This window comes from Podarcis cretensis (assembly GCF_951804945.1).
Source record: "Podarcis cretensis genome assembly, chromosome: 1".
In the NCBI taxonomy this organism is placed as follows: domain Eukaryota; kingdom Metazoa; phylum Chordata; class Lepidosauria; order Squamata; family Lacertidae; genus Podarcis; species Podarcis cretensis.
Genome location: NC_137170.1, coordinates 128,060,074 through 128,079,967, shown reverse-complemented (window position 1 = coordinate 128,079,967; position 19,894 = coordinate 128,060,074). Strand labels below are relative to the sequence as shown.

The 19,894-nt window shown below is 43.3% G+C and overlaps 1 protein-coding gene across 1 annotated transcript in view; it reads right to left on the bottom strand.

Moving 5' to 3' along the window:
• PLCL1 (phospholipase C like 1 (inactive)) overlaps positions 1-19,894 on the bottom strand; it is a 190,479-nt gene that overhangs the window by 37,134 nt on the left and 133,451 nt on the right. The window contains exon 2 of the mRNA XM_079976956.1: positions 441-2,912. Within this exon, the coding sequence (XP_079833082.1) occupies positions 441-2,912 (2,472 nt within the window). The remainder of the gene's footprint in view (positions 1-440; positions 2,913-19,894) is intronic.

The following is a 19,894-nucleotide window of genomic DNA, read 5'->3' as shown; positions in this document are numbered from 1 at the left end:
CCCTCTTGAAGCAACCTTCCTCAATCTGCTATCCTATAGATGTTTCAGCTACAACTCCCTTCAACCTCAACAAGCATGGCCAACAATCAGGGATGGTGGGAGCTGTAGTAGACCAAAAGGCTGTTGAAGAGAAATCCAGAAGAACAAGGATAGCATGGTGGAAGTTGGGAACTTCAGGTTACAAGGGATGCAGAGGACATCCTAACATAAGGTTCAGCTCATTGACACTTGAGAGGTAGGGTCTTGGGGACTGTTCATTCAACAACACCGAAAGAATACAATTTAAGTGAGCTACAACATTATTTACTAATGGGGTGTTGCCTCATTTGCGATAAGATCCCCCCATTATGAAAATATCATTAGCAGTTCTTTTGACTTAAATAGTTGGTTAAATCAAGTTCTAAAACAAATGAAAAGAATGAAGTGGTACGTTTCATTACCTGCATATTTTCCCGCATGTCAGTTGCCTCTCTTAATGGATGTATCGCTGGTTTGAAGATGTCATCTACAATCTTAAGACTTGTGTTCCGCAGCATGGTATAGTCTCTTGTTTTCATCCCTATTCTTGCGGTCAGGCTGCGTTTATGAGCCTTCCCTCCACCGCTTCGGTTAGTTATTGCAATGTGCACAAAAAGCGTAACATGCTCCATAAGGTCTCCAACAAAGGAGCGTAAAGGTATGTGCCGATAGCCTGGCTGTATACATTCTAGGGGGATAGCGCATTGGCCTATGAACTCATCTCCAATGTAATCATCATCCAGCACAACAAAACGGATCATTGCAAGCTCTGGTAGGTTTATCTCAAACTCAAAGCTCTCGTCAAAAATGGGGTTATCACTGTTTTGCTGAACGGTTTTAGTTCTCTGTTCTGTACAGTCTGCAGGAATGCCATGGACTTCTAGGAACACATAAGGATCTATGACATCACCCTTGGCGCAGGCTCCTTTTGGCTTGGGAAAGTTCTGCCCACTGATGATTTTGACATGCAGAACTTGAGGAGAGGCCCCTGGAACTATGCCCTTTGTATTCGCACTGAAATACGAAACTTCTTCTCGCATAACAGAAGGTCGAAGAACATAACCGCATCCTCCGTTTTGTAGAAACCAACCGGTATGTAAATCCATCATCGGCCCTGGCGTTTGATAATTCATGGCCACTATCTGGCAACCACAGTTCCAAAAATCCTGCGGATTTAAGTTACTGGAATCTATTCTCATGGCACTAGGGTATATTCGAGACAGAAATTTCTTATTGTAATTTACAAAGTTCTCCGGACACTCATTTGCAATTCTGCTAGCATCTGCTTCGCTAAAGGAACAGATTTCCCAGTAATTCTGACTTTTCATTGAGTGCTCAAAATCTTTGAATCTGACAGCTCTGCATACAGATACCAGGTCAGACAGCTCCTTGCACAACCAAGTCATCTTGGGCGTCTCCACAGACACTTCAGACATTCTTCGAGATATTTCAGCTTCTTCATCTTCATCACTGACTTCTCCCTCTAATAAATCCTCACCATCAGGCAGTTTCTTCCCTTTGATGATAATCTTCATTTTCAGTTTCTCTGGAGATGGAAGGTAGGCTTCTGACTGCGGTGGCATATCAGTATAGAGCCTGTTTTTAAAAATCTTCTTCATCTGTTCAACCATAACCTTCTGCTGCTGTATGGAGCAGTAGTTTCCCAAGCAAAGAATAAGAGGGTACTGTGATGAAACAAAGGCAAATTTGTTGATCACCTCAATGACACATTGAAAAGATAGAGGTGACGTCATGCTGCTACGATTGCAGATGATGGGCTCCTTATCTGGACCATCACACACATCCAGTTCGATACATCGACAGCTCATCTTCAGTGCCCTGACATAGCCATTAATATCAGCTGGCCCTCGCACCTGGTCTTCTATTAGGTAGGTATTGTGAGATGAATTGATATAGTAATGTGATAAAGGCTGGGTCATATCTTGGACAACATTTTTATGTGCAGGGTCAAAAATATCACATTCTGGGGACAGCAAATACTGAGTAAATCCATCAATTGCCAGAAAACCCTGCAACCGCCCTTCCTCCGAAAATTCATACCTTTGAATAATATCAAGACACATTTCTTCAGTTGCTTGTGCCACCCCTTGCTCAGCTTCTAAAAAAAGCATGAGGTCATTGACATCTAAGTATTCTTTGTTTTTAGATATTTGCACCAGCAAAAAATAAACTTCGGGTCTAGTGCAAAGCTCAATGTATGCTTCACAAAATTCCTCTTTTGTTACACGGGTCGTTAGCTTCTCTTTGCTTCTCTGGATTTCCTTAAATTTCAACCTGATCTTTGACTCCTTTAAGGCAGGGTTCAGCCGCTTTATTAATTCTACAGCTGTGTCTTCCAACATGATCCCATTACCATCGACATCTGCGGCTTCAAACACAGACTTTAGCCATGCAAAACGTGGAGTGTCCTGGCTACCTTCTATCAAATCCAGGCACTGTTTGGCACGGGAAACCAGGTACCTCAAACCTGAAACCCAAATGTTGGTCACGTCTGCTGAATTGGCAACGAGATCCAGTGACTCATAATTCTCCCCATGAATTATAGAGAAGGCACAGTCTTCGGAAATTTGATCTGCTAGCCCATTGTTTCTGAATGTTTCTGTGTTTTTCCCTAACCGGACCTCTTTCACAGCGGAAATTTCGAGTTTGGCCTTGTCAGGATCTTTCTTAGATGGTTCCCAGCGAAGCGCTTGTGAGTCAGTGTCCAGGGTAAAAAAACGATTATAAATACGGGAGTTTGGCCGGACTTTCTTCAGTTCACAACCAGCCTGCATGAAGCTGATGCAGTCGTTGGCGCTGCTTATTTTCTTTTCCGATGGCATGCTGCTGAAGGACACTGTTTTCTTGCGTCCACATTTTTGATTTGCAGGATCCTGCAACACAATTTAAAAAACAAAACACAATTAATGCCCTTCAGATCAAATGGTAGGTAGAGAAATGACATGTTAAGTATAATGCTCATTACCACACTCAACAAGTGACTGACTAAATAACATTCATCCATTAAACTGCACATGGGCTGGTATAAACTATTTTGCAAGAGGTGAATGACAAGATGATCCTTTACCCCTCAACAGAAGCTAATATAGGATTGCCATACATCCAGATTTTCCTGAATACAACTGGAATACTGCAGTCAGCAGCAGTGCCTGGGCAGAAATTGGGAAAATGTCCGGTAAAATCCAGATGTATGACAACCCATGTTGGCAGTGCCATTTTTGCCGTATTTCCATAAAAATAGCTCAAAAACGGCATTTTCCCCCAAAAAGCTCAACAACTTTGGGCAAAACTAAAAGAAGCTCAACAACTTTGGCAGAAAAAAGAAAAGCTCAACAACTTTTCTGTCCAGATTCACTGTTTGAAATATGGCAACCCTAGTCTGGCACATGCTCCTACTTCAACACTGGCCATTGGACAGTGTTCTTCACCACACTTGAGGGCAGAGAACTGGTATGAGGGATGTGTGCAGAATACACACAGCCCAGCGCTTTTAACACCTTGATATTACTCTCCCTACACTCTTCACATTTTCTGCCTCAAGCAGCTAACTCACTCTGCCCCACAGGAGGGCCGGCTGTGGCATGGCTGCCATCAAGTACATAAAAAACAAAGAGTCTTGGGGCAATTTAAACACTAACAGATTTTTTTGTAGCATAACTATCAGCACAACAGCAATCAAAGGGGCAGAGTTAAATAAAGGTGATCAAGACAAAAACCAACATTATCAAACCACTTTAATTCTGCTCTGCATCCTGAAGGATGAACAAAAGAAAACCACAAAATTATAACCCCTGTCTAAAAAGCTGGTTCACATTTGTTACATGACATATATATATATATATATATATATATTCTCATTTCTGTGGCCCAGCCACAATCCATTCTACACAAAAGTTTGTCCATACTAGTGCTTTTTTCGGGGTGGGGGGGATGCAGGGGTATGCATACCCCTAAACATTTTGTGAATCTTTGTACTTTTGTTCATTTATTGTATTTATTTGTCCTGATTTGAAGTATAAAATGTGATTTTCTTGAGTCAAAATGAGAGTACTCCTAAACATTTTTTTAGAGAAAAAAGCACTGGTCCATACCACTGCTGACCTACAACTCTAATCTCCATCGACATGCAAAGCATTATTATTTTTTAAGTTACAAGGATTTTTAAATAGAAGTGGAATCAAAGCAATTCTACTGAACTAACCAACAATAAGAGAAAGTAAGAGTAAAGAGAGTCTAGTTGTCATTTCAAAATCCAGTAATGTGAGTGTAAATGACCCACAACAAATTTCCCCTTGAAACACACAATGACCCCCATTAAATATGACTTCTATGTAGGCACTGGGTAGCATATAAGTCTATTGTGAAAGGCAAGTCCCGGCTTTAGAACTCATCTATTAACAGTCTCTGAGTAACAGAGTTTTGAGAATGCTCAGCAGATACGGAACCTTTAGAGGTAGTGGTTTGCCTGAAGATGTTGCTGGACTCCCAACTCCCATCAACCGCAGCACATGGCCAATGGTCAGAGAGGATAGGGGCTGCAGCTCCAAAACACCTGGAGGCTTACAATCTTGCTCCCCCAATGTAAAATCTTCCCACTTTCAAATGGTTAACCAGAAAATAAACACCTGAGAAATGTTAAAGCATTGTGGGAATCCACTGACTTTGACACAGGAGTTTCACTATGTGTCAACAAGGCCTCAGGCAGAACGGCACAGGCAGATTAGAGAAGGAAAGAGAGAGCCAGTCAGTGTGAGTAAAATGAATGTGTAGAAGTACACATAGGGCTTGAAGACCTAAGTATGAATGAGACAGAAAGAGCAGAGGCAAACAGGAATGGATCCAAGGGGCAAAACAACGGTGTGCTCAAACTCCAGGTCTTCTCACTCCACTCATCGATTCCCTTACGCGCATCCTGAGCCCATATACTCATTCCTGTTTCCCAACCCCTCCATTTCTGTCTTGCCTCTTTCTCCAGCGATATGCCTTCGGCAGGAAGAGTCAGGAATTGTGACGGTGTGTTTCCGAACGTGGAAGGAACGGTCAAAAATTGTGACGACGTGCCTCCATACTGGGCAGCAGAAGCAGCCAAAGATTGTGTCGCTGAGCCTCCAGGTGGGGTAGGAGTGGCAACGGGCTGTGGCAGTGAGTCCTGAGACTGGGTATGAGAAGTCACAGACTGTGAGGATGTGCCTCCAGATGAGGCAGGAACAGCCACAGACTGCGTCGATGAGTAGATGCAAGCAGCTACAGACTGTGAGGATGAGCCTCCAGATGGGGGAAGAACAGCTACAGACAGGGATGATGTGGCTCCAGACAGGGTAGTAGCAGCTATAGACTGTGATGATGTGCCTTCAGGCGGGGTGGGAGCAACCACAGACTGCGACGATGAGTCCCCGGATGGGGTAGGAGAGTCCACAGACTGTGATGATGAGCTGCTAGAATGGATACAAGCAGTCAACGCTTTCAGAGGACTCAACATTTAAGCACCTTGCTGTTGTGTTCCCTGGCAACCTGGGTGGGCAAAATGGCATATCTGCCTTGCCTTCCTATTGGTCAGAACTTAAGGCCAGCCAATCAAGCACAAAAAGAACACTCAGTACCCAGCCAGAAGCTGATAGAATTCATGACTGCAGCTTTAATGCAGCTAGGTAATTTGTTTAAAGGGACACGGGTGCGGCTGTGGGTTAAACCACAGAGCCTAGGACTTGCCGATCAGAAGGTCGGCGGTTCGAATCCCAGCGATGGGGCGAGCTCCTGTTGCTTGGTCCCTGCTCCTGCCAACCTAGCAGTTCGAAAGCACCGCAAAGTGCAAGTAGATAAATAGGTACCACTCCGGTGGGAAGATAAACGGCGTTTCCGTGTGCTGCTCTGGTTCGCCAGAAGCGGCTTAGTCATGCTGGCCACATGACCTGGAAGCTGTACGCTGGCTCCCTCGGCCAGTAAAGCGAGATGAGCACCGCAACCCCAGAGTTGGCCATGACTGGACCTAATGGTCAGGGGTCCATTTACCTTTACCTAATTTGTTTAAATATTTGTAACCCACACTTCAGCACCTTGTGGGCACCCCTCAAGATAACTTACAAAACCCAGTTAACTAAACAGAGTGCCAAACCGAAAACTAGAATTGGATTTTATCCTAGACTGTACATTCTAGTGGAAAGAATTCTGACTTAGTAGATTCTGAGATGAAACTAGATAAATGTTTAAAATACAGAGAATGCCCTGCTCTGCCCACTTTGGCTACAATTGAGGAAGGGAGCACTATTTGGAATCAGAGAACAGACATCATTATCCTCCACCCTTTCATTTGTAATTTGAGCACTGAATTAGAGGAAATTAGGAGACTGTGAATGAATGGATGTGAATGTGAAAGGAGCTTCCTTTTAAAATACATGGAACTGGTGTATAATGGCTTCACTAACCCATACCAGACAGAACTTTTGCAGCTGAATTCTGAATTAATTGGCGCTTCCAAATCATCTTTACAGGCAGTCCCATGTAAAATTCATTACAGTAGCCCAATCATATTGTAGCTAGAAGGAAGTCCTGGTCTCAAGACCTTTTCTAATGTGACAAATGCTGTATTTCTTTCAACACACCTCATCTTCTTTTCAGCTCACAATCAAGTCCAATGGTAATCATGAAGGCATTCTTTAAAAGTGTGTCCATATGTCCTACTCTACAGAGGGCAGCCATCTATTTGGAGAGCCTTCCAGTCCAAGTCCTAAACCGGAAACAGCGAAGGGAAAACAGGGGCCTTGAAGTTGCCTATTAACAGTTAGCACCCGGGACTGTGCTAACTATGCAGGCACCTGTTAACAGCGCAGGCACCTGGTTACAGTTTCCTTCACTATGGTGAGATGTATTGTATTTCTATTTAATTTTTAGCAATTATTTCCATATGCAAATTTTATGCAAGCCTGTGCTCTCCTTTGTCCTTCTATTGGTGATGAATGTAATACAGGAACAAAAAAAATAAACAACTTTACTGTGAAAATAGTTGGCGTGATTCTCTATTTTTGGACCAAAACATCTATTTAAAATATCAAATATTGGATAAAGGCATAACAATTTGGGAGTTTTAATTTTTTTTAAAGAAAAATTCTGTCCTAGCTGCTTGAGCAAATCAAAACCTTAAGCTTGCTCTTTCACACCCTCTATATGTAAATATTGGTATCTCCCTTGGATAGTGAAATATTAGAATAATCTGTAGTACATTCAGGACAAAATTGTAGGCTTCAAGTACCACTTAAACCTCCACACCTGGTGGGAAGGGGGCAAGGGGAGGTGAAGGAGGGGAGGAGATAATGTGTTTGGCTATATGCCAAAATGACAGAACTAAAAATATCACTACAAAATAAAAAGCAAAAAAATCCCAAACCACACTTTACTTTGCATTCCCTCTTTTCTGCTCATTCTCTCCACATGCAGTCAGCATTCTGTGGCGACTGAGCATGCCCAGTTCTCATTAGGCTTGAGCATGGGTGATGACATTTTGGGAACATAAGCAACAGCACTCACAGCTGAACATTGTAAATAATGGGAATGAAGCGGTACCCACCGAGAAGACTCTTCAATACTGCTCTGCATCTACGCTCTTAGGAAACAAACAACAACATTCGTTTCTATTATTCTAGATCAGGCAAGGGGAACTTTTGGCCCTCCAGATGCAGCTGTACTACAATTCCCATCACCCCTGGTGACTGGTCGTGCTTGCTGGGCTGGTGAGAGTTTAGTACAGCAACATCTGGAGCACCAAAAGTTCCTCTAAATGATGAGGCCAATGTCATTATGTTCTATTTTCACCCTCCCATGTATTTGTGATTCGAGGACCCAATCCCCGCTTGGGGAATGAAGACAGGTGGACACAGTATATTAGGTTAATGGGCAAGAAAAGGCCACAACTTTATTGATTACAGCATGTGAGAAGGTATTGGCTTAGGCATTGGACCACAGCAAATTTGACTCCATCCACTCGGAGATGGAGGGGGAGCATGTTGATGCCAATACAACTATAAGCTCTCCCCCTGATGTCACCAAGGGTCGTGCCATGGCGCCGCGCTGCACAGGGCATTGGACAGGATCCACAACTGCCGGATTCCTTTAACGGAATACCCATAAGTGAAGGGGTAGGCGATGGCCACACCTTGCCCTTCCATACACCAACAACACATTCCAATGCCTAACCACCAAATACCAGGAAAGTTGTGACGATTGCTACGAGGTAGGCAAAGAAAACCAAGAGGCCGGTGCCAATTTACCAATTGGAAAAAATTCCTACCAGGTTGCCTGGGCAACCAGGGTGACCAACCATGGGTCCATAGCAAGGTCGAGCAAGAAGCTACGCCCTAAAGGGAGTGGTGGGTGGGTGACTCATGGAAAATCTGAAGCGCAATGGGGGGGAGAGCTGGCGCGGCTGCATTTGAGCGGCTAAACCATGCCCCCCGCGGTGGCACCCAATTGGGTGCCCAACTGGGAGGCGTGGCGCGCCAGCGATGATGAGAGGGCAGGGGGCAGAATGCCCCCTGCGTGACGCGGGAATCGTCTCCCGCTCACAATCCCTCCCCTCCGGAAGGAGGAGAGGCTTTCTCAACACAATGTTATACGTTGTGTAGATGAACTCTGATATAAGGTGCCATCCACAGCTCACACAGTTGCCCGAGAGGGAAGTAAAGAAGAGGCAGAGTCACCAAGCAGTCTGGAAAAAGCAAAACAAACAAAAAACAGACTTCTAAGCTTCCAGTACTTAAAAAGGTCTCCTGCTACAGTATCAATGGATATTTTTACAGCAAGATAATTTGCTTCACCCATCAATCTGTTACAGCTCAATGACAATTAGGATTAAAATAAGGAGAAAGCCAATTAAACCAGTACATTAGGTCAACCCTACCATTATCCCTACAGCTCAGAGACACATTTTATTTGTTCCAAGATTTTCATATTGTAATTTATCACAATGCTAATACAAAAGTCTAGATGCCAAGTATAATTGAATGCAGCTGATTATAGGGTGGCTCTCAAAGATCCTTTCAACACATGGTTTAAATGTAAGCCCTTGAAGAAGTTCTGCTGCCACAACAATTTCCAGTAAAAATACAGAATAAATGCAAGAATTTTTCCCTCTGAGTTTCTATCGGCTTACAACATGAAGAGTAACTTACAGGTATGGGTCTTCGCTTCAAATGTACAATGCAATGTGCCTAAAGAAATAAAAATCTCATAGAGGTCTAAGCAACTTCATTCCAGGTAAATCAGTACAGTGGTACCTCAGTTTACGAACTTAATCCGTTCCTGAAGTCCATTCTTAAACCAAAACGTTCTTAAACCAAGGCATGCTTTCCCTAATGAGGCCTCCCACCACCGGTGCCCTTCCACCGTTCGGTTTCCGTTTGTAGACCGAGGTAAAGTTTGCAAACCGGGACACTACTTCCGATTTTGGGGGGAGTTCGTAAACCAAATGGTTCGTAAACAGGACTGTTCTTAAACCGAGGTACCACTGTATAGGATTGCAGCACTGGACACATTTCAGTCTCTTGACTTTAGTGAACATAGGAGTCAAACCTAGGGACCATCTTAGAAGAGGCATCCCGCATTCTCTCCTTAGCAGCAGAGAACACCTCTTTTAAGGAATACATGGCCGCTTGCTGCGGTAGCACTCCATGGAGGCCGGATCTGCCACCACCTCAGAAACGCACCCCCCCCATGCCACCTCTACAGCAGTCTCTTGGTGAATAGGAGGCACTGCTGGCCTTTTTCCACCCCTGGGGAGGAAACACGAGGGCTGCCCTTTAGTGTCTCCTGGGCTCTGCCCCCCCCAGCATGATTCAGAGTAGGCCCCTTTTCCCTCTGCAACAGCCTTTCATTCCCACTTCACCCATTGGGTAAGGCTGATTTGATTCCTCTACCCTCCCCGCTACTGTTCCAGATGCAGATCTTTATTTTCCTCTTGTTCCAGATATACAGGTGAAACTCAGAAAATTAGAATATCGTGGAAAATTCCATTTCAGTAATTCAACTTAAAAGGTGAAACTAATATATGACAGACTCATGACATGCAAAGCGAGATATGTCAAGCCTTTATTTGTTATAACTGTGATGATTACGGCGTACAGCTGATGAAAACTGAAATAAATGAACTTTCCCACAATATTCTAATTTTCCGAGTTTCACCTTTAGGTCTTCATTCACCCCTTCTTCCCTGGCCAGGGGGTGGGGGCATTTGTGGTTCACCCTAGGTGCTAAAATGTCTTGGGAGATACCTCCTGTACTGGCCTTTCAATAAACCACCAAGCCCTTTATTCCGTGACTTTTTAATATAGGGTGCCCTGCATTGCTGTTTACAAGAGCAATCCTAAAGGGGTGAGAGAAAGAGAATCCGTGGTGGATCTACTGCCACTTCCTAAGTTCTGCTGGGTTCGCACGTGCAGGGAAATAAGGTGGGGAGGAGAGCTTTTTCAGGATTCTCCCCCTCTTCATTCCCCATCATTTTACTCTTTTTTTCCCTCCTGTTTGCCGGTGGGTGAGCAAGGAGCTCCAGATAAAGTTATGACTTTGCATCTAGTGGAACCAAAGCTTCCCCTGATTTCTGGCGGCAGAGCAGCAACAGTAGGAGAGGTTTCTGCCTCCAGAATGAGGCATAAGGTAACTTTTCCCCTTTTGTGCCAGTTACTAACACATTACAGCATGGTGCACATTGATTAAATCATGGCATCAAAAGCAATCGTGATGAAAATTGCACACTGGTAGACCTGTAAGGGAGGGTGGGAAAGGGGCTAAAAACTGTAGCGAGTTATAGCCTGAACCAGGTCTGGAGACTGCAAATAGGCGAAGGATAAATGACTCATTTGTTGCTGCTGCTCAATACAAAAGAACAAGTCATTTGGAACCCTGACATCTGGGGAGTATTTCAAATGGGAAATTTTGTAAGCAGATCGGTCTTTTAAAAATTCATTTTGCTAATGCAACATAGGTCTCCTACAGATTCCTCAGCACTTTTATCAGTGATGATAAAGCAACGACTCAGCGCCCCATTAAATGTTACCCTAGCTGTGTGGAGAGGCCCCTCTTCAGCTCCAGCGTGACAGGGTCAGCATTTAATGGAGCCAAAGTAAATGTGTGGAGAGTCGTATGTAGGGAATCCCAGCTGTGGAAGAAGCATCCTGCCCAGAAGGAGAGAGGAGGAAGACTGTTAGGAAGACCCTTAGCCCCCCACCCCTGTTGGATAATTTAAATGCTGATCCAGACTTACAGGACCTGCTCACAAACATAGAATCATAGAATCATAGAGTTGGAAGAGACCACAAGGGCCATCGAGTCCAACCCCCTGCCAAGCAGGAAACACCATCAGAGCACTCCTGACATATGGTTGTCAAGCCTCTGCTTAAAGACCTCCAAAGAAGGAGACTCCACCACACTCCTTGGCAGCAAATTCCACTGTCGAACAGCTCTTACTGTCAGGAAGTTCTTCCTAATGTTTAGGTGGAATCTTTTTTCTTGTAGTTTGGAACCATTGCTCTGTGTCCGCTTCTCTGGAGCAGCAGAAAACAACCTTTCTCCCTCCTCTATGTGACATCCTTTTATATATTTGAACATGGCTATCATATCACCCCTTAACCTCCTCTTCTCCAGGCTAAACATGCCCAGCTCCCTTAGCCGTTCCTCATAAGGCATCGTTTCCAGGCCTTTGACCATTTTGGTTGCCCTCCTCTGGACACGTTCCAGTTTGTCAGTGTCCTTCTTGAACTGTGGTGCCCAGAACTGGACACAGTACTCCAGGTGAGGTCTGACCAGAGCAGAATACAGTGGCACTATTACTTCCCTTGATCTAGATGCTATACTCCTATTGATGCAGCGCAGAATTGCATTGGCTTTTTTAGCTGCCGCGTCACACTGTTGGCTCATGTCAAGTTTGTGGTCAACCAAGACTCCTAGATCCTTTTCACATGTACTGCTCTCAAGCCAGGCGTCACCCATCTTGTATTTGTGCTTCTCATTTTTTTTGCCCAAGTGCAGTACTTTACATTTCTCCCTGTTAAACAAATGGCTCTCATGAGGTGGGGCAGGGACGGCAAACATGGTTCCCTCCAGATGTTTTTGGACAGTCAGGGACGATGGGAACTGTAGTCCAGCAACATCTGAAAGGCACCATGCTGCCTACTCCTGAGACCCTGGCAGACATGGTTTGGTTTCATCATACCATCAGCTCTCTTATCTATGGATTGCATTTTCTGATATACCGGTATATATTGACAAATTAGACGATACCACTCAGATTTTTGGATGGGCTGCCACTGACCTTGATCGGCATCTTTCAATTAAGATTGTGTTCATGAATATGAAGGAACGCTTCAACACATTCAGCTGACATCAAATGTTAAATTAGTAGGTCCTGACACATTACTGTTTATATTGCAAAAGTTTAGGATGTTACCGCTTAATTTTTATTTCAGCAATTCATTCTTTCTTTCTTTCTTTCTTTCTTTCTTTCTTCCTTCCTTCCTTCCTTCCTTCCTTCCTTCCGTCTTTCTTTCTCTCTCTGTGTGTGTGTGCGCACACATGCACGTACACACACAAACTATCTGATCATTACATAGTAGTCTAGCATTTGATCTGTCCACACCTTTCTTCTGGATGGAAGATTGCTGGGTAAATTTTAAAATAATAGTAGTAATAATAATTTTAAGAATAGGCTTAACACTGCAGCTTGTGTTGACATTCAGCATGGCTACAGCAGCTGATGACTAAGTATCTTAACAGCATAACTTTTCTGATTGAACTTAAATCAAATGGGGCTGATATGGGTGAATAACCCACATTTGAGAGGGTGACTACTTACAAAATTTCTAAAAAACAGAAAAAGCTTCACTAGAAAAGAGACCAAAAGAAGACACTATTTTGCTTCTTCTTCTTCTTTTACAAAAAAATGCAGATACTAATTTATATGTATTGCTGCAAATTTATAAATCATGACTATTGAAACAGAAATCCAAGACCATTCACCAAAGTGGTGAAGGTTGTTGATGGGTTGCCTGTGTGCCTGTTCAATTGACTGTCCAGGTATGAATATATTGGCAGGCACCTTCAAGGCCTCTCTTGCTCTCCTTTCTTGGGGTTCTTCATCTCTAAAGCAGACTTGGACTTGACGGCCCTTCAGATACCAGATGCCTCCAAAAGCTGGGTACCTTCAAAGAGAAGACTTTCTCTGGCAGGTCTTCATACAGACAACTGTCCTCTGTAACCTAAGGATGCATGGCAACCCTAGGTGTAGTGATTATGTTGTAATATAATAGGTCTATAATGTTCTCAGAAATCTATTAAACTTCCCCCATCCCCACTCAGAATGCCTATTTCCTATCCAGTTTATTGCTCCTATTATAATTAATGTGATGTCAATTTCCCTGAAACCGATACATAAATTCACGCCAGTCCAATCTGCAAGTGTAATTCCAGTCCACTTTCATTTACCTCGCCAAATGATGTCAGATTTTAATTAAAACACTTTAGCTTAAAATTAAATGTCAGCAGTGATGCAGAGTTGCCGTTAAAGGGTTGTATCAAATAAGTAGCAGACATTTTAAAAAGAAGCAAAGGCGGCAGCACGTGGCTAAAAATGATGATAATGGAGCAACAGAGGAACACAGTGTGTGAAAGAGAAGGATATAAGAAGGGTAATCATGGGCTTTTACACAGTATCTGGTCTCCTTGGTAAGATGAACATGAAGAAAAGGACACATTACCAGGGTTTCAGGCAAGTAACATTCCCAGCTCTACCTGGAGAGGCAACAAGGGCGAGTAAGACAACAAAACCATCTGTAAAAGCAACTCACATCTCCATATATACAATGGTAATTGGGACAAAGCATGGCTTCAAGCATTATAGATATTGTAGGTGGGTGATCAGCACATTGTCATTCCTTGATTCCAACCAGGTAATGTCTGAAGGATGATTCACACAGCAAGCACTGTCCTAGATAACGATGATACTCAGACAACAATACCCACACAGTTTTATGTGGAAAGGAAGTTGTATTTTCCCAGCAAAAAAAGATTGTTGTTTGAGTGTGGCTGGGCGCATTCAATGTGTGCAGCATTATCTTGAGGGGAAACATCTGGATCATGCTCAATAGCACAGTAAGAACTGCATTAATTATTGCAGGAGGGGTGCTTTTTCTAGAAATAGCCCCTTTACCTACTGTTGGGGTTTTTTTGGAAGCTAAAAAATATTTCTTAAAAAGGATCAGTTGCTTCAACCATGATTATTATTATCAGTGCCTCTTTTCAGCACTTCTCTCCTTTTTTGGTTTAAAAGTGCGACACTTACTGTAACAACTTCATGATGAATACCGGCACCTATTTTTCTAGGAAAGAAACACTAATTATTATTACTTGCCAGAAATTGTTTTCTGCTTTAACTTTATGTATCCCACTGGAGAGCAGCCATTATTAATGCATGCATGCTTCTGGAACGTGTTTTGCTGACCATCCAATAAACAGCTAATTAAAGATAAAGATCTAGACATTGTAACATCCCATTTAACGTTTATAGCCAAAAAAATTAAACAACTCTTTCTTTTAAAGAGATGTTGTTCTAGAATACTATACACACTGATTATCATTCCATTTTGATTTGCAAGGGATGCACAAAGTGTATTTTTGATTGTTATACATTTAATTTCTCAAGGAAGGCTCAGCATTAAATCTGATGAGCAACCTATGCATTAGGGATTTTCAGAAGCTTAGTACTTGCTCCACTAAGATCAAACCCTGCAGGCACCATCAGCAAATTGTTCTCTAAGGACATGTCTGTCCATTTCCTCCTGCAGCCCTCAAATCTGTATTTGTTTATTAGCAGCTATGGACTAATTTCCTCTTTGGTGTTCTGCCCTACAGGTTTCTCACATCTGAAGATGAAGTTGGACTGAAAACCCAGATGACTGTTTGGTTTGAATATAGGTAAGCTACATTTTCTCTTATTAAGAGAGCCTGGGAAGAGTAGACAGGGTCTGTGTGCTGATTGATGGTGACAATAAAGAACACTGAGAGCTGATCCAAATAATCTAGGAATGGGTTCCATATTTTTTCCAAAAGGCTTCCAGCATCTGCCTTCTAGGGGCAACCCACTCTTTATATGCCATTTCATGCTGCCCAAGCTTGGTTTTCTGAATCTTTAACACAAAGCTCTTTGGTATCTGTGTGCACCAGGCCTGAACCAAGACTGCTGTGGTTTAGAAAAAGCTGTGATATGCCCCATTAATAGATTCCCAAGCATCTGAGCATCTGGCATGTAGTTTTAGTAGCTAAGACCTGGTTTATTCATTGAGGCTGCACTCCCAGGTAAGTGTGTATAGGGCTATTGCTTAACAGAGCACAAAATTAAATGAGCAGGTGGAGTTCAAGGTAAAGCTGATGCATCTCGCCATCTCACAGATCAAAAGCCCCTACAGGGTGTGCAGTGTCACAACACTGGCAGGACCAGATTTTTGCCATCTTTAGGTGTTTAAGTATTAACTAAGGACAAGTGGGACTTCCGGGGCTGAGGGGACAAATGCACTAGCTCTACCCTCTAGCCCCCTGTCAATGTTCTCATCACCTTCCATGGGTTGGAGGGTGAGAGCCTCCTTTGCTAGTGACAAGCAGGGTTCTAAATCATGTGTGGAGCCTCCATGAGGTCAAAAGGTCCCTGTTTCAGAAGAACATCACCCACAATCTGGAGTGCAATGGGAACGGCAAAAGGGGCAGTGCTATCGTGTTTGTCCCTCTGTGCCCTGCCCTGCTTGTGTGTTTACTGAACATTTAACATGAACATCTCTGGGTGCTGCCAGACTCCAACTCCCATCAGCCCCCAGCCAGCAAGTCCAATAGCCAGGCATGATAGGATCTAAAGTCTACCAGCATCTGAACAGTCACCCTGAACTAGAGGCATTATTATGCTTCTGCACAAGCAGAAGAACATCTTTGGATTTAGTTTCACTTGTTTTCATGAACCCATGTCCTCCTCTGGGGTGTGTGAAGCAGATGCTATATTATGAGGTATGCAACAGTCCTTCCATGACTACAGGAGTGCACATCCTTAGCAGACACACACATTTTGAATGTGTCTTAAATGGCAAGCTAAAAAAGATCCAAAAAGGTGGCATTTGCTTAACGAACGTTAAAGAGCACCAAAGAGAACTTTCGGATGCCCTTTGATGGATGGAAATTCTAATGCCCGGGAATGAATTTTTCAAGCAAAATGTCCTAAGAATGTGTTTCAGGGTCCTGAAGAATGAGAACTGATAACCTTTCACATTGTTGCTGAGATATGGTAACCTTCCCATACTTGTCGTTTGCCGAGAACAGGTATGATTTATTTCATCTACAAAAATAGATACTCCTAACAAGCCAACCTGATGATTTGATTTGAATTCTGAAGCTCACAAGCTGTAAAAATGCCAGATAAAGTTGAAATATAAAATTGTACATTCCACTGGGCTCGCAACAGACCTTGTTCTGCAGTCCACAACCCTGTTCAGAAGAAGCACTTGGACACGTGCCAGTTGTGTCATGTGGATGTCTGTGTGACTCTATATCAGCTCAAATCTAACAATCTGAACTCAGCTGGGTCGTTGCTTAACCTTTGCACGCACATAACAATTAGCTTTGGAAAAAAGAACCTGGGCTTTTTTGCACTATCATTTTTTCCTTAATTGACTTACTTCAACATCTTTCAGTCTCTGACTAGAACATATAAGTGTCATGGATTACACTTGCTTGTTATTCTAAAACTTGTCACCTTTCAAAATGGTTATTGTATTTTTTAAAAAACCAATTAAATATTGTTTTAAAAGAATTGGATGAATTTTGAGCAATTGCACCCATTCCCCCACTGGTAAAGTTGGTTTTGTTTGTTGCAGGGGGAAGAAAGCAGTAGGGGAATTGAGCCCTCTTCAGACAGTGTGTACTTTCATAGAATCATAGAGTTGGAAGAGACCACAAGGGCCATCGAGTCCAACCCCCAGTGCAGAATCTGGAACTAGAGGAATACTGGCGAACACTCGAACAGAACAAGATGCCAACTTATACCATTCTAAAAAGGAGGACTGCACCTGTCCGACCCACCTCTGACTTCTGTCCATTCATCAGCTCCCTGAACATTGAATCTCTTTGTGTAACATGGGGCATTCCTTCATACACACATTCAACTCCATACATGGGGTTTACTGTGAATTACTGTGTGGAGCTTGGGTTGAGATCCCCATGCCACACATTGAAGATGCACAAACGCTGAACATCTGAAAATATATACTGTGGAATCATGATGAAGCCTGAATCTGGGATACTGAGGGAGTCATTTGCATCACATTCCAAACAGGCTGCCATACGGCAGAAGGCTTCACATGGGCCAGCAACCACAGAGATTGTGGTTGATTTGGGATAACAGAAGTTGCAGTCTAGCAACATCTGGGTAGCGTCAGCTTCCTCACCTTGCACAAGAGAAATGGAAAGTGGCTTTAAACCCAGGGACCCTCTGTCAACTGCATCTGCCTCCCCAATTTATCTTGGTGCAGATGGAAATAAAATATCCTGCAGATTGTGCTGATGATGTATCCTGCTCTGCAGTTCATTATGCTTAAACTAGAAAAATACTAAAGACATGTTTCTCGATAAGCCTGACAGATTACATAAAGTCATTGGAGTTTTACAAGGGGAAACATTTTCAAATGTGTTGATTAAATTATGACTAACGACTTGGACCCATAGATATAAATCTCTAATCTCATCAGCACTAATGATCTCCTGCAGAAGGAAGGAGGTGTTTTATTCACTAAAATAAATAAGCTTTTCAGGGGGAAGCCTCATAGAAAATGAAGTACACTCTCCAAATTTCCTTTCACCAGGCTCATTTTAAAGGGGAAAAAATGGATCACGAAAACAAAGAAGGCATCATGAAATCAAGCCACTGTGGGTGGCTTATAAAAGCTAAACCAATGTTTTATATCCCTTGAAATTACCCATTAGGCTTGCATTCTGAGCCGCTCAACCTTCCAAAATTATTTTTACATAGACGTGCCTTGGATTAAATAATGAACTACCGTATTTTTCCGTGTATAAGACGCCCCCATGTATAAGACGCCTCCTATTTTTGAGGACTCCAAATTAAGAAAACACCTCTCAGCACTACTCATGTATAAGACAAGCCCCAATTTTGGTAATAAAAAAAAAAACCAAACCCTAGCCTTATACATGGAAAAATATGGTAAATTGTTAAAATAATTTGCCTATAACTACAATCCCGAAATTGGCAAGTTCCCTAGAAGATGTTTAGAAACATTATTGAAAAATGGGATAGTTAATGCAAAGGAGGAGAGATCTCGAAGACCCAGCTCATATACAGATTGCAAGTCTTTCCCCCACCGCTTTCCCAATCCCAATCTTATAGGGGAAGCGGCTCACAAGGGCTTTTGAAAGCCTCCCCCACCCTCCTGTTTTAATATTGAAGAGGATTTTGACTGGCGAGCTGCCCTGCCCTGCCCATCTGTCAGTCATATGATGTCATAATGGCTTCACACTGTTGGCAGCTGGGTGGCCCCACCTACCTATCAAATATGACTCACAAAGCAATTCTTGATCAGGATCTGGCCTATGGCATATCTTGTTGGCTTTCTTTAGCTATTGTTATAACCATGCTATACTATATTTCCTGCGCCACGTTCCACAGGCTACATAACCCTCTCATAGATCAAGTATGCAAGGAGTGGAGGGAAGAAATTGAAAGTGAATTGTTTACTCCTTGATGAGATATTTATTCATTTCTCATTTTTTAATTCTGTCCATCAATGAAGTCCTTTGGATGGTTTTCAAAAGCCATGAATCAATAAAATACAAATGTACAATCAGATAACCTCAAGAAATATGCTAAAAACAATTATCAGTATGGGCAATGTAAGCCTATCAGAAACCAACATTAAAGGTAAAGGTACCCCTGCCCGTACGGGCCAGTCTTGACAGACTCTGGGGTTGTGCGCCCATCTCACTTAAGAGGCCAGGGGCCAGCGCTGTCCGGAGACACTTCCGGGTCACGTGGCCAGCGTGACATCGCTGCTCTGGCGAGCCAGAGCCGCACACGGAAACGCCGTTTACCTTCCCGCTGGTAAGCGGTCCCTATTTATCTACTTGCACCCGGAGGTGCTTTCGAACTGCTAGGTTGGCAGGCGCTGGGACCGAGCAGCGGGAGCGCACCCCGCCGCAGGGATTCAAACCGCCGACCTTTCGATCGGCAAGCCCTAGGCGCTGAAGCTTTAACCCACAGCGCCACCTGCATTACATCATTACATCAGTATAAAACTAGCCAAAAAACAGCATAGGAATTAATTAGTGTCAAAGATCAATGATGCACTAAACGCGTGTAACTCAAAGATGCACTGTCAATGAAAAGGCCAGACAAGACTCTATAGGGAGTTCCATAAATGGGGTGTCAGAAACCAAAATAAACTCTTGTCTGTCTCACCTCATTTGGCAAGGGCTACTTTTCTTCTTGACCTTACTGTAAGCACTGACCCACACATGAATGTGATTCAGACAAATACAGTACTTCACAACTTGCTGATATTGTTCCACTGCTACAAAACATCAACCATGTGGGTGTGTCCAAACAACATCCCTCCTGTGTTGGGGAGCAATTGTGTGGAAAGGACACGCAGAACTGCCTCCACCAACATCATCCTGCTATTTAAGATGCTTGCAGTGGTATAGGACGGAGATGGGGAACCTGCGGCTCTTCAGATGTTGTTGGACTTCCATCTCCCATCACGCCCAGCCAGCATGGCCAATGGTCAGGGATGATGAGAGTCCGATAGCATTTGATGGGTCACAGGTT